Raw genomic sequence first — 22,865 nt, forward strand, 5'->3', positions numbered from 1 at the left:
AAAATGATTGTGCGTTAAGTACCTCAACAACCAGCATGTATGATTCCCGATCAAATCTGTTACGAACAAGAGATCAAATTCCTACACCCATAAAAATAAAAGTAAGTATAATTATCTCTTCCAAGCTCTCTAAATACCCATTCACAAAAAAAAAAAGAAAAAAAAAGAGCTCTCTGAACACATGGAAGGTGAGGGTTCAAGTCTCGCCAGGAGCGTGAGTGTTTGATGTGGTGGTTGATGCCCGGCCCACCCGTATGCCGCTTAGCGGTATATTTTTCTTCATTTCCTTATAAATAGGCTAGACATCTATCGAACGAAGAAAAAGAAAAAGGAAAAAAGAAAAGAGATACGTATCTTCGTCTGATCAAAAAAAAAAGAGATACGTATCTTCCCATCACTCATGAGAGATGATTCGGTCCAGTAGGAGTATCTCGTGATTATTCAGTCCACTAGGAGTATTTTTCTTCTCTCAAAAAACAAAAACAAAAAAAAATTGTATGAGATTCTTACATTTCAAGGCGAGACCAACACATTCTTACGAGAGGAAGAGCAATGCTCTCAAAAAGCGTAGGATAAACCCACCTATGTAATAAACCCCAATAAGAAAGGGAATGGGAGATGCCATCTTCCTATATAGCGGTGTATAACAGCCGTTCATCCCGGGAATCGACAGCTCGGATCTTAATCGAACAATGGATGATTTAGATTTGTATGCGCTCAGATTCAATCCGAGCTGTCCATTGATAGATTAAGATCTGAGCTATCCGTGTCGAAATGAACGACCGACCGGATCGACCGCTCTGCACCATCTGAACAGGGAGCTGCTCGACAGAACCTCCCGGAGTCCATAAGAAAGACCTTGTAGTGGAGAATCCAAGGGAATTATCACGTCTCTTTGTCCCCCACAATACACAACCCACAAACCTTCTCTTCTACATTTATATCTCAAGTGGGTCTGTCTAAAATCACCAAGGCACTTTCATCATATTAAGTAATTATTCAGTAATGCGGGAGTACCGCCATGTGGTTCTCCAAACCACTTAAGAACCACACATTTATGAATGGCCCATATATTTAGTCGTGGTCCCTAAAAGATTGTGTAGTTATGAAGTGATTCAGAGCACTACGTAACGGTACTTCCGGACTATTGTATAATTTCTTCATTTCTAAATCACACTCCAATGGGTTATTAGAAAAAGTTACCACCTCCCATCCGTTCCAGAAACGGAAATAAGTACTTATTTTTTAAGAAGGCAATTTCAAGCTCAAAAATCATGTGTTTACGTAAATAATTTTTCTATCAATATGGATCTTGTTTGATAGATCTCATTGAGATATTTTATACGGTGAAAAAAAAATTGAAAAATAATTTTTCATTTATTTTATTTTTGAGTTTGAAAATGTGAAATAAGTACTTATTTTTTAAGAAGGTGTTCTGGAACGGAGCTTAACAACCATTTGGGTGATTTCTTTTGAGCTTGGTACCAAATATACGGTACAAATTTTTATTCGAATCACCTAGGAGTGACGCTATTTCGGATTTTATTTGAATGGACTCCCTTTCTTTAAAAGTAAAATAATAAAATCAAGGTTTCACCTGTCATTTCGAATTTCTAACATCGAAGAAGTCTCAAGTTGGTACCCCACATATACCGGTAATTATATTACTACTTGTTATATGGGAGATGTAGGGATTGGATGTACTCAAGAGTTTTTGCCGGGATGACGCTTGAATATATGCTCTTATTGGCGGAAAATGGTACAGTCAACGCTCAATCTTATATTCTTTTCGAAAGAAAATTTGTTAATTTGTTTTAATATATAGCTCCGTCACACATTGCTTATGGGCTCCCCTTTAAATAGACCTATCTATTTATGTCATTCCCACCTTTGTCATTTCAAACAACACTCATCCATTTTCACTAAAACTCCATGCTAGCCATGTCCACCACAGAATTTTCAGATCCAAATAAAATCTACAAGAATCCGCTGCACTGGAGAAAAGACTCCAGTGAGCTCGACGTGTTTGAGGCTGCAATGTACTTTTCTGGCGCCACCGAAGTTTACAGCTGTAGAGGTGGAATAATAAGCCTACAAGTCCCTGCACTGAGAAACGCATCACTTTCTAATTCCCAAACTCAGGTGATGGAGAAGCCAGTAGTGACCAAAGAGGAGACAAAGTCCAATTACAAGCAACCAAATTCCCCAGGTGGTAGAATCGCTCATTTCTTGAATTCCCTCTTCAACCAAACAGGTTCCAAGAAGAAGAAGAAGAAATCAAAGTCCACCACCACACAGTCAATGAAGGACCATGAATTTGATGAGAGCAGCCCGGGCGGACGGAGGAAAAGTAGGAGTAGCACTAGCACGAGCCATTTCGGGAGTGCCCCTATTGAGGACCCGAAACCCGTTTCAAATTCTGGCTTCAGGACACCTCCTCCATATTCAATCACACCCACAAAGGCATACAAGGATTTGAGAAGCTACTCAGATCACAAGCCCATTTATTTGCAGAAAATCACAGATCAGTACCCCTGTTTGGATGGGAAATTGAATTTGCCACATGCTTGGCCTGAGAAGTTCAAGAAATCTGGGAAAGATGGGATTTGGGATGGGAAGTGCCAAACAGAGAATAAGGAATCAAGGAAGTTGGATGATCCTGTGGATGATGATGGGGCAGGGAGTGATTCAAGCTCTGATCTGTTTGAGTTGGAAAACTTTGACTTGGGTTTCTATTCTTCAAGTGGTTTGCCAGTTTATGAGACCACCCATGTGGATAGCATCAAAAGAGGTGCCCCTATTTCCAATATTGGTGCAATATAGGGCTGTATTTTCTTCTTCTTCTTCTTCTTTTTTCTTCATATTCTTCTTCTTTTTTTCTTCTTCATATTCTTGGTGTTCTTGCTATGTGTTCCTCTTCGATGTTTGGAGCTGTGAAAAGGAGAATGTTCGAATTCTTGCTCGGTTATGTCCTTAGATTATGATTTTCTTGCTTAAAGATGTTGGTTTGTCTTCTTGAATGATAAGTAGTAGGGGAGGGGGATCACCGCGTGACAATTTTGAGCGTGTTCGAAGGAACTCTCTCTCCTCGCCACCCCCACTCCAGTTTCAAGCCAAATCACATGAGAATACAAGGGCGGAGGTAGGTGGTGGGGGTAGGTGCCACTGCCTCGCCATTTCGTTTCGAGCCAAAAACTTTTTTAACACCGAGGTAATTTGGTTAAGCATCTATTTTTATTCGGCCAATTTCATGTGTAGTATACGTAATGTGAATTTTTTTTGACAAAATAAACGGGTTGAATTATAGTAACAATAATATCTCAATTGCTTCCATTTTAATATATATGTAACCTTCTCCTCTTCAAGCGTTTGCAGACAACACGCAACAACAAAAGTAGACTTTTATTGAATAGTGCCACTCTCGAATTTTTAATCTGTCTCCGTCATTGTGTGTATGAGAGTAAACTATAGAGGACACATTCGACATGAGAGTACCATCACGGTGATGAGGTTGCCTCTAGGTGCTTGCTCAATATGAACTTGAGGCATAGCCTAACTTGAGGGGTCGTCCAAGAGACTCGAAATTTGTATTTTCTCAATCCAATCACACGAGAGAATAAGCTCCCAAGTATCACGCTAACTATCGAGTGATTATTCAGTGCTCCTGAAGCACCCCCTTGAGCACCATCACGGGATGTTTCAGGAGCCTCCACCCCACACATTCGATTCATCATTCGCCAGAGGTAGAGGTCCCTGGAGCACCATGTGAAGGTGCTCCAACAAGTTTTGCTCCGTTCCACAACTCGATTTAAGTCCTTATTTTTTAAGAAGGCAATTTCAAGCTAAAAAATAATGTGTTTACGCAAATAATATTCCTACCAATATGGATCTTGTTTGATAGATCCCATTAAAATCTTTTATACGGTGCAAAAAAAATTAAAAAATTATTTTTCATTTACATTATTTTTGAGTTTGAAAATATAAAATAAGCTGCTTATTTTTTAAGAAGGTTTCTGGAACGGGGACTTAAATTTTTTCCCCCAACTATCATATACTCCATCCTTGTGTGGTCTCCCTGTTGTCTTTACTTTCTCTTGGAATCGGATTAGTCATGCCGAAGAAATCCATGATCACCACTCGGTGTGGGCTATTGGATTTCGACTTTACTTGACAGAGATAATGGATCGCGTGATTCACATGTAATTCATTCTAATCAAGAGTCAACTAAAAATGGCATGGTACTCTCGTTATAATCATTTTCCTTTATACAAGTGATTATATATTTGTACATTGTCGGACTGCTTTCATCTTTCCTAAAATCAATTGGTGTTAGGAAGGGTTTTGATTAAGTCTTTTATGGCATTCGACATCGCATCCGTAAGTCTGTTTTTAGAGCGATCGCAGGGAATGACATTGTGTAACCAAATCCATGGGGCCACTTCTAACCCAACAATCCCTCCCTCGCGATGATGCTACCGCGATTCGAACCCATGACTTTTTGACTCTGATACCACTTGTAGGACCGCTTTTCCACCATATTTCCTAAAACCAATTGGTGTTAGGAAGATGGTATACTATTCACTTCTCGACAATGAATCGATTTGATTGGTCTGATATTGTTCATGGTATTGATCCAATTCAATAGTATCATTGAGAGTTAATTCTTCCATTGAATTTAGAGGCGAAAGTTTTATCATCTCTATGGGATTAAATCCTGAGTTATTGTGAAGTAAAAAAAACTGAGATTATGAAAGTAAATATTGCATTTATTGCTACTGAGTAAGTAACATTGTGTAACCAAATTTATAGAAACACTCCGAACCCAAACATACATAAAGCCAAATTAGAGAGCTTGTTCCAAGCAATATATTGGGCTAAAATTAAGGGTCATCATTTAGCCTGAAGGCCCGCGACCCGCCCAAAGCCCGCCTGCCCGCCCTGCTGAGCTTTTACCCGGTCCGAGCCCGTAAAACGGGCAGGCTAGCCCGGCCCGTAGTTTGTAATGGGCGGGCTCGAGCCTATGAATTTTTACTCGGCCCGCCCGTAGGCCCGGCCCATGTGCCCGCCCGGCAGCCCGCCCGTGGTACCCGCCCATGGTACCCGCCCAAAAGCCCGCCAACGGGCCAGCCTATTAGCCCAAAATCCCACAAAACCCTTTCTTTTTTCCCTTGGTTTAGTTTTACCCAAGAAAATTTAAGCCCGCCCGCCGGCCCACCAATTGGGCTAGCCCGTGGGCCGGGCTTGGGCTTCAATTTATTGTAGGTAGTCCAGCCCGCCAAAAAGAAAAAGCCCGGTCGGCCCGGCCCGTAGACGAGCTCAGGCAGCGACTTGGCGGGCTAGCCCGGCGCAATGATGACCCTTAGCTAAAATTAAGCCCAACTTTTTAGCCAGAGTTAAACAAAGAAAGCAGGAAATCTTGTGTGATGTTAAGCAAAGATTGCTACCCTTATATTTTAACTTTACTTTTCTTCGAGTTTATGTGAATTCTTAGGTAAGCTTAAAAAAAAAAAAAATTCTTTACACTGCCAATATAAATATTTATTTTCTTCAAATCAATTATATTGCGCTATATTGCAAAATAATGATCTCAATTAATAAAACATGGCGACGTGGTGCAATATAATTAATTTAGAGAAAATAAATATTTACACCGGCGGTGTAAAGAATTTAATCTCTAAAAAAAAGGGTTACACTAAACAAGTGTCTTATCTGGATGTGACCAACTTGATTTTGATTTTTGCACGGATGATGTAATTGGCCAATTGTAAAATATAAGTAGTTTAGATCACCAAAGTGTACTCCGCAAATGGCAATGGAGTGGGTCCATGTCGAACTTTTAAATAATCTGTCCCCATCCTTATTTGCGAGTAGAGATTATAGAGATGGAGATGGAGCAACTCGTATTCGATTTGTTAAGGAAATAGAATCTCACATTGCTTAGGAGTGGAATGAGTGATCACTTGATAACATTTGAGACCTATCTACTCATTGCCAATTGATTTTAAGATGGACATAAAGTTTCTACATGGTAATTGTCATCCCAAAGGAAATACTAACACATAGGTGCTAACTGACCCCAAAGTGGTGCTATCCCTATCGTTCTGTTTCACCGCCCTCACTACCGTAACACTCAATCTCATTGTCCATTTCGGCAATCAATGGTCTGAATTTAATCCCAGCCAAAAACTTTTGAATTGTGAAATTGAGAGTGGCAGAAGAAGCGGTAAAATAGAGCGGTGGGGTAGACTTTTCTGCAAATTAAGCGGTTGGGAATTGAAATCGGTAATCAACCATGGGTCGGCGTGCTACAGAATGTGAGCCCAACTACTTGCCCATTAAGGCTGAATAATGGCCCAATTGTGCAAAGTAGTGCGAATTCCAATGTATCCATGGATAAACAACCAGTTAATGAGTACATGGGCCTAAAAATATGGAGTAGAATGATTTGGGCTGGCTACTACTTCATATTCTTTTCTCAGTTTTTTGGGAAAATGATGGCCTGAGAAGTGTTTTGATAATTAATATCCGTATGTCCCCATACGGGTATTAATTATTAAAACACGTCATGGACCGTCATTTTCTCCAGTTTTTTCCATGGAACAAACGAGCCCATATGTGCTGAGCTTTAGGGTCTGTTTGGAACTCATGGAAAAGAAAGGAAAGGAAATGAAAAGAAAAGAGAGGGGAAATGTGAAGAAAGTAAATTATTTTCTTTTGTTTGGTTGTAGAAAGAAAATCAAAGGAAACTATGAGAAAAATGAATTTCTCTTGTTTGGTTTCAAGAGGAAAATGGAAAGAAAGGAAAATTCGTGAACTGTCTTCTCCTTCTAACTCTTTCTCTCCCATTTTCTTCTGCAGTTTCTCACTTCTAGCCTTTTCTTTTGTAATTTCCTTCTTACTTTATTTGCCATTTCCTAAAACCTGGAACCAAACAATTATGGAGGAAAATTTTTTATTTTCCTTTCCATTCCCCCATCTTTCCTTGGTTCCAAACAGAGCCTTATAGATTGTTCGAGTTCGAACTCGATTAGCCAAACTACAGCTTAATTCAAGCTTGATTCCTTCCCTAAATTCTAGTATTCGAATTGTTTAGTTGACAAGTTGAGCTAGCCTTTAACAATCGGAGTCTGAGCCTTTAACTCCGGTCATTTGATGCCCTACTTGGAACCCACCAGTGAACAATGACCTTTAATTCCTCTGAATTTTTTTCCCCATTCTCCCCACAAAATTCTGAAGCAAGAGGAGATCTCTCTTTTTCTTCTTCTTTTTTCGGTTAGGATCTAACTGGTCAATTGGACCCAATCCTTGTTACTCCAAATTCCATGCTAATCCAACCAAGCCAAAATCTAAGTACTTATAGTTTTGGCTATCTTCTTGGCTAAAGAAACAGGGTCCTTTGTTTGGAAATGGTAATTATGTCCCTTTTGCCTTTCCTCAAAATTAACATGTCACACCGAAATGAAATTACATATTTTATTGGGTATATACCACTATACCAGGGAAATCCCTATTGTATTCTAATCTAAGGAGACGGGAGGAGCTAGTGGGATTTGAAACCACCAACTTATGTAATGAGTACATCTCTCTTATGATCAACTAGGCTAGCTAGCTACACCTCAACTTCGAAAAATTACATTCAAAATGTACAATGTAAATATTCTGAGGCCCTAAACCTATATGTATAAAGACTTGGGACTAATTGTTGGGAGATCATGACTCGTTGGTAACAAGGTGGTTGAATAAGGATTTTTTGGTAAGGAGCTAGAGATCCATGTTATTTTGTACATATATCTTAGATTTATCCCACTTCATGTCAATAATACAACTAAAATTTAAATAATTATATTGACCTAAATATAAAACCTAAAAGATGATTGTCATGCTCATGATTGTCCACTATTTTTCTTGAAATGGTTGGTTAACATGGACGTGTTTTAAAAAGTGAACTTGGATGAGTAAAGATGACTATGACACATTCCAACAATTCCCACGAAGAGCTTACAAAATTCTTATCCTTAGGCTCATCCCTCCTTCTTTTATGATACTCAAAAGTATATGTGCAAATAAGCACTACACCGCACGTAACTGACAAAGATACTCCGTAGCACCATGAGTTGTACTTATGTTGGGATCAAAGCTCCCTCCTTACTCTTTTACGTGTCAACATACAAAGAAATTGCGTTGGTAATAAAAATACCACAAAATCTCATAACAAAATAATGCAACACTTCAAAAGTTTAGAAACAAAATGCAAAAACTTATTGTATATTACCAACTATTGATCTTGTGAACCTGCAGCCAAGGTACGTACAGTTGTAAAATTAGGTCAAAGGAGAACATAATAGGAGTAAAATTTCTACAATTTGGATTGGAAATCGGCCCGCATTGTCCACATGGTGCTATGAACCCAAATGATAACTCCACCAATCAAAAAGGAAAAAGATTAGGGCTCGGCGTAAAATATTTTCCGGTAAAATGTTTTTACTTAGTCTTCGGTGTTTGGTTGTGTAAAAAATGAGATTAATTGGATGAAAATGACTTATCCTTAAATCTTCCGCAACTTATTTTCCGAAATGAACCTGCTATCTTCTACTGCAATTCTCACTGCTCAATTTTCTCGGTCGTTGATCCTGACCCACGTTCAATTCCAATCTTCTCAAAGCTCTCCACCGTTTAAGCCCCTCTTCTCTATACTATTTTGTCGATTTCTGAAAATATTTTTCAAGTGCCAATAAAAATTTAAAATTTATTTTTTGAAAAAACATTTAACATCGAAACAAACGGAGGCAAGGTATGTGTTATTTATGCTCTCTCTCGACATGATATTGTGAAATTTGAGTTGGCATCCATGACCTCATCTTAGATAAGAGGTCCAACAGGAATGCAAGACTAGTGATGATCACTTGATGAAATGCACTAGCATCAGGTCACTAAACTTCCTAATCCTCTTTCGAAAAACCACTCGCTTGTATAGTCATTCAAGACCTCAAGTGGGCGGTGTGATTGGTTGTTCAAAATTTAGTGGAGGTGCTCGTTAGCTGGCATGAGTATTTGAGGGTTGTTCGGCTAAATAAGCTGGCTTATTTTTTTTTCCTTATTCAATTTTTTTTTTTGCATTTGTTAGTCTTTTATCAATTTTTTGGGATTATTGTTTTTTCATGACAAGAGGAATCTAAAAAGTAAAAAATTACAATCGAAATCCAATTTTTTTTATAATAAAGATGAAAAAATTGGCTTATTGTTGTCTTTATTCAAAAAAATTAAGTTTCGATCGTATTTTTTTACTATTTAGATTCCTCTTGTCATGACGAAGCAATAATCTCCAAAAAATTGACGAAAAACTAACAAATGCGATTTTTTTTTTGAATAAGGACAAAAAAACAAGCCATTTAACTTATTTAGCTAAACAACCCGAGTTAATGAAAACAAAAATACTCACCCAAGACCCCCAAGGGGCACTGATCAGGGGTCTTAGTCACACTCCAACATTTTCCCAAGTGGTTCCTTTAGAACTTAATTAGATAAAGAAAGTACGCTCTTTGTTATTAAAATGACTTTGTTAAAGTCATTGTTTACATGTTATATAGTACTCCGTATTAATATTAAAAGTCAAAACATAACAACGACGTTGATGCACTCTTTAATTTGGTATTTTTTCATAATTGGGATTTTTTTTGGATGAGAAGAGGGAGGAAAAATGAATTGTTTTGGGTGAGATGTCAAGATTTGACAAAGCCAACTTACTGTCAATTTTTTTTTTTAAAACAAATTGACTTTACCAGCAAAATATTTTGAGGATTGGTAGAATACATGAAACCCGGTCCATAAAACGAAATGAATGGTCCAATTTCACAGTGGACCGGATTTCATGTATCGTATCATTTTTTAAATATTTTGGAGAGGACTTTACCAAAATTTGACAAAAAACTTTTCGATAAAAAGTCTTTTCCCCTTATTTTTCTGTCATCTTATGATAATGACAATGATATATATTTAAGATTCTTAAAAAAATACTATATTCACACATGCTATGGACTCAGTTATTGAGTGTCTATCATGGCTGGTACTCTTGTTAATGGTATAGCGACTCGCTCTGTTTTCAAATACATTTAACATGTCTTTCAATAGTTATTAAATTTAAAGTTTTACCACAAGTCAAATTAATTAACAAATGAAATTTGTCATTGGTTCACCGTTCACTTTAGAAATTGAAATATGATAATTTCTGGAAAATGAGATAAGGGGTTGGTCCGGACATCTTGAATTACAATAAGAGAAAAATACAGTGCTTAGGATTTTCAACCGGGGGAGGGGGCCACCTTCCTCTCCACCACCTTCCCCTCCCCCCTCCGATCTTCTTCCCCTATCTCTCCTCCTCTTCTATCTCTCTCCTCCTTGCTCGTTTCTGCCACTCCGACTTGAGAGATCTGAGGTTTGTGATTATCTAGCCGACGACATGTGGCCAGGTTTTGGTTTGTCTCCCCCTTACTCTTCTCAAATCTGGCCGATGTGGCTGGCGGCAAGCTACCAAGGTGGAGGTCAAGTAGATAGGATTTTTTCGTTTTTCTTTTACCATTTTTTTTGGCTCCCAGCTAGTTTTCCCATGCCGTTAGTTGCCCCGGTTTGGTCTTTCCAGATCCGGTGATTGGGTGGTGGCGGCTAAATAGTACTAGTTTTTGGTTTTGGTTTCGTTTTGTGGCTTTGGATCATTATCCAGTCTCGTCGTGGCCGTGAGATTATGCCAATGATTTGTCGTCTTGCGTCTAGTACTCACCATGGCAGTGGGGGCTCGCACCGGAGTGGCGTCCAGTACTCGTTGTGGCCAAGGGCGGACCCACATTGGGTCAAGAGGGGTCAGTTGACTTCACTGAATCAATTTTTCCCACATATATGTATATAGATTTTGGACATTTTGGTAATTTTGCCCCAAAACTCTATACTCTCTCTTTTATATCTTGCCCCAAGTGATCTTAAAAAATTACTCCCTCCGTCCCACTTTGTTCCGCCTGTTTCCTTTTTTGGACGTCCTAAAAACTGTCTATATCTCACAATCTATAATATTTTATATATTCAATATAGATCTTGTTTGATAGATCTCAATTTTTTTTATTAAACAAAGTTTTCGAGATCATAAAAAACATTATAGATTGTAAGATATAGACAATTTTTTAGGATGTTCCAAAAAAGAAACAGGCGGAGCAAAGTGGGACGGAGGGAGTACATGCTTGTCCAACTTTTCACCCACGGCCTTTGTTGTTTTTGTGGTCCCACCCTTCTTCCTCTCTCTCTCTCTCTCTCTCTCTCTCTCTCTCTCTCTCTCTCTATTAAGGAAAAATAAGGAACAAAACAGAGCAAGAACTGTGTCTGTTCGAGATTAAAAAAAAAAAAGAATTTTCTGATAAAAAAAAGATTTAAAAAAATGAACGTTTTTTTATCCGAAGTGCACTGCTTATCTTTATCTCTCTCTCATTTTTTAGCAAAACAAAACTTCGATTATTATCATGTACAACCTAATCCTTGGGCTTGAGGGAAATTTTGATTTTTTCTCTTAGATTGTGACTTTATTTGTGTCCGTGTGTGTGTTTTTTTTGGAACTGTAGATTGTAAACTTGATTGAGAATTGTGCATTAACAAGTTAAAGCAAACATCATATGGAATTATGGTAAAAAGGCTTCATTAAAAGTCAAACTTTGAATATTGTGTACCTGATTGAGACGTATCATTAATCCAACCTAAGCAAACTTATTAAAAACTAGGATAAACATAGGTACTATTAAAATTTTAAAATTTTCCTATAGCTATGGAGAGGTTTTTTAAAAGGAAAGAACCATCACAAGCATCAATTTCTACACGTCACACAAGCCTTTGTGTACGAGGATATTTGACCCCAGTGATAAAAAATTCTGAATTCGCCTCCGGAGGTGTGACAGCAGGGGCTCACACCAGAGCAGCGCCTAGTGCTCGTGACAGTGGGGATTCACCCATCGGTGTTTGATTGCCAGTGTTCTGTGGCCTCGTGTCAAGGGCGTGTCCGCGTTTTGGCTTTGTGGATAGCAAATCCTTGGGTTTGGAATTTCCATCGGTGCTCATTGGTATCACTCGCAGATTTGGATCTCTGCTAGCCTCGGGGACCGAGAGTCTTGATCGCAAACTGAACTACCCTCGAACCGTGTTTTTGTTTGGGCCCGGCTAAATACAACTGTGAATTTACTACATGTAGCCAATTCATAAAAGAGAATTCCAAAATTTCCTTTTATGAATTGGCTACATATAGTAAATTCGCAGTTGTATTTAGCAGCACCCTTTCGTTTTGCTTGTGCAATAGGTGAAGAGAGTTTAAGACTCGGTTTGGATTTAAACTCTGGGCTCACTTTTCCCGTTGAATTGACCCGAGATGTATAATTCTTGTCTTTTTTATCATTCAGATTGATAGGATATATACAAGATGACAAGTTTGTTATCCAAAAGTTTCAATCGGGAATCCAGAATACAAATTCTATTACATTTACACAAGAACTGAATTACAATAAAATGAAATTACAAAACCGAAATGAGAACCGAAATACTGAATATGGATTTGTGAACCGAAACCCGTGTTGCACACGGTGTCCTTAAAACAGATTCACTGCCTACCGGAGGGTGTTGAGGTTACTCGGCGTCTGTCTCCCAGGATTGATCCGGCTCGGACCACGAACGTCGGAACACCACCGAAGAACGTCTTGGCGAACTAACTCTGCCTCTGTCTCTCTCTCACACTATATCAGAATGCTAGTGAATTCTTGGGTGAATTGGTATCGAACTATGCTGTGAAATGCTCCTTTTATAGGCAGAGCATGACCCTAATAATTCTGCCAGCCTTCAATACGTGGAGTAAATGACAGAATGAATGGGGGAAAAACCTCCACAATGAATAGAGGTAACCCCCACCATGAATATGGGGAAGTAAAGGCCCCCCAATCCATTCAAATATCCGACAAAGTTATTATGAAAGTGTACATAAAAGTGAAATGAACGATTCAGATTTACAGTTGCGTGAATTTGAACTGTTCATTTCACTTTCGTCTACACTTTCACAGTTGTGTATCATAACATTTTCGTTTAATCATGCATAAAATATATCACACATTGATAAGTAAGAGGTTTCTCTTCAAAATTTGTAGATTTGGCTTCCGTGGTCAAAAAATAAACTCTTGGTTGTTTACTTCTGCACAAAGTTGTGAAATCCGTTCCGTACTGGCCGGTACGGTAACACAAAGACTCAAGATCCGTTCCGGTTGAAATACCGGCCTGTTCCGGCCAATACCGGATGTACCGGACAATATCGGTTTGTTTCGGACATTTTTCGGTGTTTTGGACATTTTTCGGTGTTTCGGACGGTACAAAATTACCTTCCCTCTTTTTTTTTTATGACATAAGTTGTGGGCTCTAAACTAATTAAAAGAAACTTATGAGCTTATATATGATTTTCTTCAATTAAGATCATAATGGAATCCTGATCTGTTTCATAACTTTTGTTTTGAGTCATTTGGATAATTTTTTGCTGCCATTTGTTTCACGGAAATGGTTTTGCAACCTGGTAGATATATATTAAATATATATAAAATATTAATTGTGGTAAATCCGGAACGGTACCGAGATACAGCCCAGTACCGATACATACCATTCCAGTAGTGAAAATGGTACGCTGACCGGTACGGGATTGACAACTTTGCTTCTGCATCTAGAATTAGTCAATATGCACTTAAATTGACCCAAACGCCTTTGTTATCAGAAATTAGAGATAGAAGGGCTTGCTTTCTAAGAGCTCTCAAGGTCAAATTTCATTAATTCCAGTGGCAGAGCTAGGATTTGACTAAGGGGTTGGCACTGTTCAATTGGAGTTTACTAGTATATGTTTTTGTTTTGGTAATGCAGGGTGTCCCGGGTCTACTTGCGCACACCTCGGAGTAACCTCTCCATCCCTTTCACAGTTGTTTCATACGCTTGCGTGTGGGGTGAGGTAGCCCCAAGAATTGCTGGTTAGGAGAATCGAACTTGAAACCTTAGAAATGATCAAACTCTTAAGTTTTAAGCCCCAGGCCAAGACCACTTGGCTAACCTCTTGAGGTCTCACTAGTATATGTTACATGTTGTTGGTAGCAATATGAATAGAAAAGTTAAATGTAGAAGACAAACCATATACCTCCACCTCTAATGAAGACCAACCGTTCCAAACTTTGAATTTTTTTTGTTGCCAAAAGTTAGGATCATTTCATGGATGATCGGGATAACAAAACAATATATCAAAAAGGGCTAACCCCCTCAAGAAGAGGACGAACAAGCCCAGGGTAAATACCTACGGTCTAAGCCCACTCCCTCTCACTGCATTCTTGGTCACAATGTGCGCCAAAGAATTGCCACTTCGCCGAACGAAACTCACTTTAACTTCCACAAACTCTTGTTTAAGTCGCCGAACATCAGCAATCAAAACACCGACCGAAGCAAAGCTATCAATCTGTCCCTGAATCATTCTTATCACTTGGAGAGAATCCTCTCCCATTTGGATTTACTGTAGGTTCGCCCGATCGTAAACTTTACGATTCCGACATTAGTTGAGATTCGTGCAAACTTGACCGGTCACCCAAAATCAAGAAAACACATACAGAAAGTCTACAGTTCCCGACTTGTTTTCCCGATTTGCTTCCCGATGCTGACGTGGCGGGTGGGCCCCACGTCAGCAGTTGAAAAAAAAAATTTCACGCTGAAAATTTGGATTTCCGATTTCCACAAACCGGACAATCTGAAAACGAAAGAAGAGAGAGAGAGAGAGAGAGAGAGAGAGAGAGGGGGAAGAGGAGGAGGACCACAGGCGACACCCACCACCACCGCTGGCTCCATCGGCGACACTCACCACCAGCGTCTACCACCACCACCGCTGGCTCCACCTCCCCTCCAGCCTCCTTATTTTTGGACACCCCCCTCCAATACATATCTGGGTGTTCTTCTTTCCAAAACATCCTTGAGCGGCTGAGTCCCTCCTTCACACATCATACAGAGAGAGAGAGAGAGAGAGAGAGAGAGAGAGAGAGAGAGAGAGAGAGAGAGATGTTCATCGCCGGAGTATTACGAGGGAGGCCGGAATATTATTTTACTGGACCCCAAATTACAGATTAAAAATAGCCAATAACTTCACATAAATTCCAAAAATGACTTCAATAAATCATAATAAACGATCCAAATTACAGAATAGAGCAGTAGGGAAGGGGAGAGCTCAACGGGAGGATGAGATCGGAGACGACGGCGGAACAGACAGAGGAAACAGAGCGAAAGTGTACTCCGGCGACCCAGGCCTCCAGTGAATGGAGGGTCTTGATCTATTACTGGGTACTCTGGCTTCACCGACGCCGTCGATCACCCATCCTTACCCGAAGGTATATAGATACGTCTCCTTCATTATCTGAAACAGCGGCGTCTGACATCTCTGATTTCTTCTCTTTTTTGCTTCTCATACCATATACTCCAGTAATACTCCATAGATACCCATGGGTTGGTCGCCGGCGGTGGTGGGTGTCGCCGGTGGTCCTCCTCCTCTGTTCCAGATGGTCAGGTTTTGGGGAAATCCAAATTTTCAGCACGATTTTTTTTTTTTTTTACTGCTGCTGACGTGGGGCTCACCCACCATGTCAGCGTCGGGAAGCAAATCGGGGAAACCGTAGACTTACCGAAACACATATTAATGTCACGCGCGTTTTGGGACCATCTTTTGGGGTATAGGTTATGCATAAATTTATCACTGGCCTAAACATTTATAGAATGTCCATTGTATAATGCACAATTATATTAACATTATCTCCGTACCATAAGTTGAATTATTACAGTCTCCGTCACGAAAAGCTACAAAAAGACCTCCATGTGTCCCTTTCTTTTTTGGGCACGAGCGGCAGTGGAAATCAATTTTGACCTTCTCAATATCTGCTTCGACCTCACCATAAGTTGTACTCTACTGGAAGGAAAAATAAAAGAATACCCCACCTCTCTCCCTCTCTCTCCACTGTTCATTCTGGTAAGAAAAGTCACTCAAGTTCATCATTCGTGCTGCTTTCTGTTAATTTTCCACATCAAAAAAGCTTTACCACTCAACTTTTCACATGGGTCTTTCTCTATTAGCTGCTTTTTTCCATGTTTGCAAACTTAACTTTGTGACTTTTAAGTATTTCTAGGGTTTTTTCAAGCTTGAAACTTTGATGAGAGTTGTAGAAGCATGTGATTCCTTACCTTTTCTGCAGTGAGGGTTAATATTTATATGTCTGATTTCTCGTTTAGATTGAAGTTTCTCTTGTTCTTTGAGATACCCAATAGTTCAATTCCATTATATTGTGTTTAGTTTTTGAAATTTTCCTGCCTCATTAAGATTGGACAGCTTTGTTGTGTAGGGTTTTTTTTTCGATACTCCGATGTCCGGGCCAACTTACACACACAATTCCTCCTACCGACTCCTTATGCTGATATTGGTACTCCAAAAAGTCTAATTTTTCTATAATCCTCTCATCCCCAAATTTTCTTTGCTTCTGTGGGTTTTTATCCAGAAACTGAAGTTGTGGTTTAAGGGCAGAAGCATAAAATTTATGTTCTGAGTTTTGATTGGCTGTTTAAAGTTTTTGCAATTTTATGCTGTTCAGTGAATGGAGTTTTGGAGGCTCTTCTGATGGAAAGAGTCCTAGACTAGAAGTAATTTGTACTTTGCACATTGTGAGTTCTTTTTGAATTGAAGTTTCTCTTGTTTTTTCTAGCCACCCGGTTCAATTCTGTCTTAGTTTCCTTTTACCCATACTTTACCTGTCAAGTTAAGAGCGAGTACTTTTTGTGTTTCTGGTTACATGGCATACTGTGACTCCTTGTGCTGCTGACTTCCTTGATTTGATACTTCGATGTCCCTATAAGCTATTTCACCAGATTTTCTCTGCTTTTGTGTGTATTTATTCAGAAACTACAGTTGGGTCCGGTTTCTGGGCTGCTGAGCGAAGTAGAAACGAAATTTGTTTTCAGAGTTGTGTTTGTCTGTTTATGATTTTTGAACCTTAATGTTTTCCACGAGGGATTTCAATGTTACTATTTTTCACAGATTGGAGTCTTGAAGGCATGCTTCAGCACGGATGAGTCCCTTCTAATGTGGTGAAATAGGTTTTCCAGCTAGATAAGTGTCAATTGGTTGGACCTTGAAACCCTTCTGTAACTCTTATGGCATGTTTGGATCTAGTGGAGGAGTAATTCAGAGCATGGAATTTATGGAAAAGGGGTTCCCTAACATGATGGGAAAGGGGGATCCTAGTAATCCATTTTTGAATGTTTTGGGTGGTTTTGATATGTGTGATGGTGATGGTACAACTCTGCCTTCTGCTGGTTGTGATGCTAAATCAAATTCACCGTTTGGGGAATTGGAATCTGGGTTAAGCTTTTCCTCTCCTTTGATTGCATCTAATGTTCCAATATCATCCGTAGTTGATTTGAAGTTGGGGAAATTTGCTGATTGGAGCGAAGCCAAGAGTAGTAGATTTGTGAACGAAACATCGGGTTTTTCTTCTGTAGGATCTTCATTTGCATCAAAGAGAGCACGAACGATGAATTTGTCTTCTGAGAATCTGACTTGCCAGGTGCACGGGTGTAACAAGGACCTAAGTTCCTCAAAGGATTATCACAAAAGGCATAGAGTTTGTGATGTACACTCAAAGACTGCTAGGGTCATGGTTAATGGAGTTGAGAAAAGGTTTTGTCAGCAATGTAGCAGGTATGAATGTATGATCAATTGCATGCGGTCTTTCACTATGATTAGTGTCCTTAAATTGTGATGGTCATGTTTATATCGGCGCATTAATCCAAATTTCTTGTTTTCATGGGATTTAAGCTGAAGCCAAAGTACTGGACTAGAAGTCGTCCTTTCCTAGATTTTCTAGTTAATGCAGTGAGTTTTTGTGAGTTCAACAACCCCATTAATAAGAAAAGAACAAGGTTTCATTGCCTCGATTTATTATACAGGTTTTCCTGTATAAGGGGTATTTGGGGCGCTAGACTTAATGAGAGTTACTTGACATAACCTGCTCCTTGTATTCTCCTCTTTCATGGCTAGATTCCTATGTTCATCTTTACCCATGGATCTAAGCTTTAAGACGTAAATCCTTTGGGTCCTTTTTTGAGTGCTTTGTTTTCTATTTTCAACTCTTACAGTCTATCATTAAGTAAAACTTGTTCCCTACTTTTTTGTCTAATTTTTTTTCCATCACTGAAAAGATGGCCAACTCCCATGTATGCTTAGGCTCATAAAGCCACAAAAAGGTTTCTATAAATTATCGGGGAAAATCGTAAAGTAATGCACGCTTTCTGCCTCTTTATGGGCTAGGGTAACACTGGTAATGCATCTCTTGTAGCTCTCCCTTGAATTTTATGTATTGAGTCATCTACTCTTATGTTACATTTGAGTTCTCCTGAGCTCTTGACAGTATCAGCAACAGATTCTTCAAGATTTAAGCTACTGTTATAGTCCCAGAACACCATGACATAGTTGATGTCTCATACTTTGGCTTTTGAAGTAGAGCAAGAATAGTGAAGCTTCTGGATTTGGGTGATGGCAAAATAGGTTTACGTGCATTTGGAAAAGGCAATTATGTGTTTAGTTGATGCCTCATTTTTAGGTTGACACTCTAGCCTGTGTTTGGATTATTGATTCTGGGGGTAATCAATTGAAAGGAAAATGGTTGACACTCTAGCCTCATTTTTAGAGTGGGTGTCTGTGTTGAGTTTCTTAAGCTATCCTTTCAAACTCATGATGCTGACAGGCTAAGTTGAGGCGAATTGCTTCGCTGTTTATTAGATATTATGGGGGTAACTAATTACGATTTTGGCAACCAGGTTTCATTTGCTGGCTGAATTTGATGATGGAAAACGCAGTTGTCGGAAACGCCTTGCAGGACACAATGAGCGACGAAGAAAGCCTCAATTGGATACTACTCTCTCTGGTAAACCACACATGTTGCTTCAGTATCTTGAAGGTATGTACTCGTCTTGGCTCTTTCGTAGTGATTCAGGATTGGATATCCCTTATTACTCAATTCCCCTTCCAAAAGTTCACTGTATGTCTTGTTCGATCACCTGGCTTTGACTGAACAAACTTCTAAAATGTCGTTATAAAAAAAAACCTTCTAAATTGTGAACTAAACTATCATTTGTTGGTCATTGGCATCATCATAAGATTGTTAGAGCTTGTCCCAAATTGGTTAATTATGACCTCCAAAACTAGTACACGAGTCTGGGTGGCATTGGTAATTGGTTTTGAGTTAGATGCTTAACATGGTATTAGAGCTAGGCTTTCAGAGGATTTTGGACAAGACTCTCTTGATTGTTTTGTGTAGTAGTCTAGGGTTTTTATGTTTTTTGTTTTTTGTCATTTATATATAAATGGTAGCTTAGTCCTTCTGTATTATTAGGGTTTGTCTAAGGTTATAAGCTACCCTTGATATATAAATGATAAATAACAATAAACCTAAAAACCCTAGACTACTTCACATGTTTGCCCCGTGTTTGTGCATTACGTGCACCTTGTTTCTTTGTTCTCGTTGTGATCCCTTTGTTATGGATACATTGTTTACCTCTCCACATGCGGGTTAGGTGTCGCTCGTGCGGGGGAGTGTCAAAGTTTGTCCCACATTGGTTTCGTATAACCTTCAAAACTAGTGTATGAGCCTGGGCGGCCTCTCCACTCATTGCCAATTGGTTTTGAGTGGGATACTTAACAGAGATAATATTATGTGGATAAGTCGAGCTTCCAACTTAGTCTTACTTCATTATTTTCAATTTAGCATAATGAAGTGCAAGACTAGTGTGAGAGTTGAGTTTCTGAAACTTTTCCTCTTGGTATTGAGACTTGCAATTGAAAATCATATATTTCCATTTTACCATTTTCGAGTTTTTCCCAGTACTTTGAGTTGTCTGATAGAAACCTCGCAGCACCCAAATTCCTTGTCCACTGATTTTGGAGAAGGAAAAAACTTGGAAGAACCAGAGTTTTCATAAAGATGCATTTAGTACCTTGTGACATTCTTGTTTTATTCCACCTTATGACATTCTTATTTGGGTCCCCTGCTAGTGGACAATGAGATTGGTACTTCGTCTGTCCGTTGGGCTGGACAACAAGTTATCAAAGAAATTCTCATTTGACCTACCCTTTTTATTTTGAACGGCACTTCTGACGTACCCTTACCAACACCTTTTATAGGTAAGATTCCACCTTGTTACATTCTAAATTTCCCTTCCCATGCCAACTACTGAATGTCAAAGTTATTGGTCGGGCGATACTCTTAATCTCTTTTGATTCTATTAAGTTGTAGAATCCTCTTAGAGTTGTATGATTCTCACTTCCTATTAAAACAACTGTTTTTTTTTTTTCCCGTGACAGATGACGGGTTTCTATGGACTTCTCTACCAAAAAGATCATCCTTCGTTTTCCCGGACATGCTTCCCAGTGGATTTATCTCTCCACAAGGAAATGTCCGAGGTAACCAGTGTGGCCATGCCAAAGTAGAAAAGGAGTCAAATTCGAACCTCATCTTCCATCCTTATGGCTCGAGAAAACAATTCTCTCCTGGAAATTTTTCTTCACAAACTGGCTATAAATTTGAAACAGCTTCAACAGTTCAAGAACTATCTGGGTTGTCAAACTCCGGTAGTGCTCTCTCTCTTCTGTCAAAAAATTTGTCAAGTCATTTGACAGAAATTCCATCGGTTATGGATCTGAATGCTGGAAACTATGATGGGTTAAGCATTGAGAAAAGTCTGCCACCAAAAGGGTTTTGTTCTTCTGCGATGGACTCAATGGAAATTGGCCAGGTAGGGTCCCCCGTGTTTTTCAATGGTAGTAGTAGAAGTGCTGTTGATTTTCAAGTTCAAGCAACTGGAAATTTTCAGAGATCCAATAATGCGAAAGGTAAAGGGTATATTTCTCCTGAACGTGGGCAGACTGTAGATTTGGTTCAATTGTCATCACATCTTCAAAGAGTGGAGCAGCAGAGGAATTCTATGCAATTGCAGCAGGAACATGATGTCTTCTGTTACTTTCCAACCATGTAGGTGTTGTGAAAGCAGTTGGGTACGTAATGTTGGAACTCCGGTCTTACAGTTCTTCTGTTGTACAGATGGCACCAGGATCAATGATGACTATCTCGTTAGGGTGGCTCCTAATGGTCTAATGATGTTGTATAAGCCCGGTGATTATGATTTGGCTGTTGGATCTGGTATCTTGCCTAATATTGGTAGGGTTGCGGTAGGTTTGGGATTCGACATCTTATGCTTCTGCCCTGTAGGAGTATTGGCCGGTGGAGTTCTGGTTAGTTTAGAATTTAAGCTAGAGGTCATCGCTCAGTCGCCTATACGAATAGAAAGACTGAATGCAGTTGTCAATATTAGCAGTAGAAGGTTCTTAGAGTTTATTAAGGCCATGAAAACGGATACATGAAAGCAATCTCTCATCTGTTGCTTTTCTTTTTCCTTCTGAAGACGCTTTTATGGTACATTTTACATTTTTGGTCTGAACTGTACATTTTTCCATGGCTCCATCTGTGAGTTGGGTTTGTTTGGATAGTTGTGAGTTTGGAAACTAGCGAGGAAGATGTTCTCTGCAATTTTTTTTTTTTTTTGTTGAGAAAATCTACTTACCTATTAAATCCAAATCATTATGGAGGTTTTGCCTCTTTGTTATTCAAGTAGTACTGCTTTGATCCCACAAACCTTAGGCAGTTTTACCATTTAAAGAAAGCTTTTATTCAATTTCTTAACTAAAGAATAATACTCCGTACAATCAAGACAACCTCATCAACAAATAAAAATTTCCTTTTTAAGGCCCGTTTATTTATTATATTATTATTTTATAATCGCATGTCAAGGCCAGCTTGCGCTCACCTCAAATAATTACGAAGCATTAAAGTTAATAACAGGGCAAACTCTCCACTTGCTCTAAGGTTTGGAATGTTTGACTTCCGTGAGATTCGAACATTCGATCTCATGTAAGACAAGCCTTTATTACTTTCTTATGTTCACTTGCTCAAACCCCATAGAGTTTTTAAGGCGCGTTTATTTGATGGAACTAATTGTCCAACCACTTGCACAAAATCCAAGTCCAATCCGATGTCCATATCCGAGCAAACGAAAGGCAGGATACATAAAACAAGGTGTCAATGAAAAGTAGGAGACATTGATGTCCCCTTCAAAATCATATCACCAGCACCAATAAAATATATTGATATCTTTTTAACATGGCCAATGTGTCTACAGTCTACCCACTAAAATATGAAATTACTGGAAGAGAGATACGCGCGTGTTAAGGCCATTATATGTGCACCAAGTCTTTCTAGATTGATCTATACATACGCCTAGTTTAACTAAATAATAAACACACCCCCCCCCCCCCCCCCCCCCCCCCCTCTCTCTCTCTCTCTCTCTCTCTCTCTCTCTCTCTCTCTCTATATATATATATATATATATATATATATATATATATATATATATCGAGACGGTTCCGGGGACACTTTAAAAAAATCCTTAAAAAAACCCCCCGAAGTTTTTGATCGAATTTTGATGATTCGATCGGGCCGCTCAATGTAATCAGAACGTAATTTTATGGGTTCCCGTGAGAAATCAGCAAAAAAAAAGACAGGGAAGGGCTTCATCCGAACAGTTTTTTATTGAACTTTATTGAACGGTCCAATAAAAAACTGCTCAAATCAAGCCATTTCTGGACAGTTTTTTTGCCAGTTTCTTGCGGGCACCCTTAAAATCACGTTCTGAACACATTGAGTAGCTCGGATCATCAAAATTTGATCGGAAACTATGAGATTAAGATT

General features: G+C 39.1%; 2 protein-coding genes across 7 annotated transcripts; both read left to right on the forward strand.

The window, feature by feature from the left end:
* The first annotated feature begins 1,768 nt into the window (after positions 1 to 1,768).
* LOC131310552 (protein BIG GRAIN 1-like E) lies at positions 1,769 to 2,968 on the forward strand. The gene has a single exon (XM_058337621.1). The coding sequence runs from the start codon at positions 1,933 to 1,935 to the stop codon at positions 2,821 to 2,823; it is 891 nt and encodes a 296-aa protein (XP_058193604.1). The 5' UTR covers positions 1,769 to 1,932; the 3' UTR covers positions 2,824 to 2,968.
* An 11,824-nt stretch (positions 2,969 to 14,792) lies between these two features.
* LOC131310553 (squamosa promoter-binding-like protein 6) lies at positions 14,793 to 21,578 on the forward strand. Of its 6 annotated transcripts, XM_058337628.1 has the most exons (5): positions 16,033 to 16,490; positions 16,659 to 16,728; positions 17,102 to 17,764; positions 18,883 to 19,022; positions 20,426 to 21,578. In XM_058337628.1, the coding sequence occupies exons 3-5, from the start codon at positions 17,223 to 17,225 to the stop codon at positions 21,094 to 21,096; spliced, it is 1,353 nt and encodes a 450-aa protein (XP_058193611.1). In that variant the 5' UTR covers positions 16,033 to 16,490; positions 16,659 to 16,728; positions 17,102 to 17,222; the 3' UTR covers positions 21,097 to 21,578. The 6 variants fall into 6 exon arrangements, with proteins under 6 accessions (XP_058193610.1, XP_058193611.1, XP_058193606.1 ...); XM_058337627.1 differs by lacking the exon at positions 16,659 to 16,728 and having other exon boundaries at positions 14,793 to 16,042; XM_058337623.1 differs by having other exon boundaries at positions 16,049 to 16,490; positions 16,659 to 17,764.
* The last annotated feature ends 1,287 nt before the right edge of the window (positions 21,579 to 22,865 follow it).

Source organism: Rhododendron vialii, chromosome 12a, assembly GCF_030253575.1.
Source record: "Rhododendron vialii isolate Sample 1 chromosome 12a, ASM3025357v1".
In the NCBI taxonomy this organism is placed as follows: Eukaryota; Viridiplantae; Streptophyta; class Magnoliopsida; order Ericales; family Ericaceae; genus Rhododendron; species Rhododendron vialii.

What these genes read in the sequence shown, in the direction of transcription:
- LOC131310552 (XM_058337621.1), top strand. Translation starts at nt 1,933, where the DNA reads ATGCTAGCCATGTCCACCACAGAATTTTCAGATCCAAATAAAATCTAC.
- LOC131310553 (XM_058337627.1), top strand. Translation starts at nt 17,223, where the DNA reads ATGTTTGGATCTAGTGGAGGAGTAATTCAGAGCATGGAATTTATGGAA. An exon ending in TTTTGTCAGCAATGTAGCAG is followed by an intron (nt 17,765 to 18,882) that starts GTATGAATGTAT and finishes TTTGGCAACCAG; the next exon opens with GTTTCATTTGCTGGCTGAAT. An exon ending in GTTGCTTCAGTATCTTGAAG is followed by an intron (nt 19,023 to 20,425) that starts GTATGTACTCGT and finishes TTCCCGTGACAG; the next exon opens with ATGACGGGTTTCTATGGACT.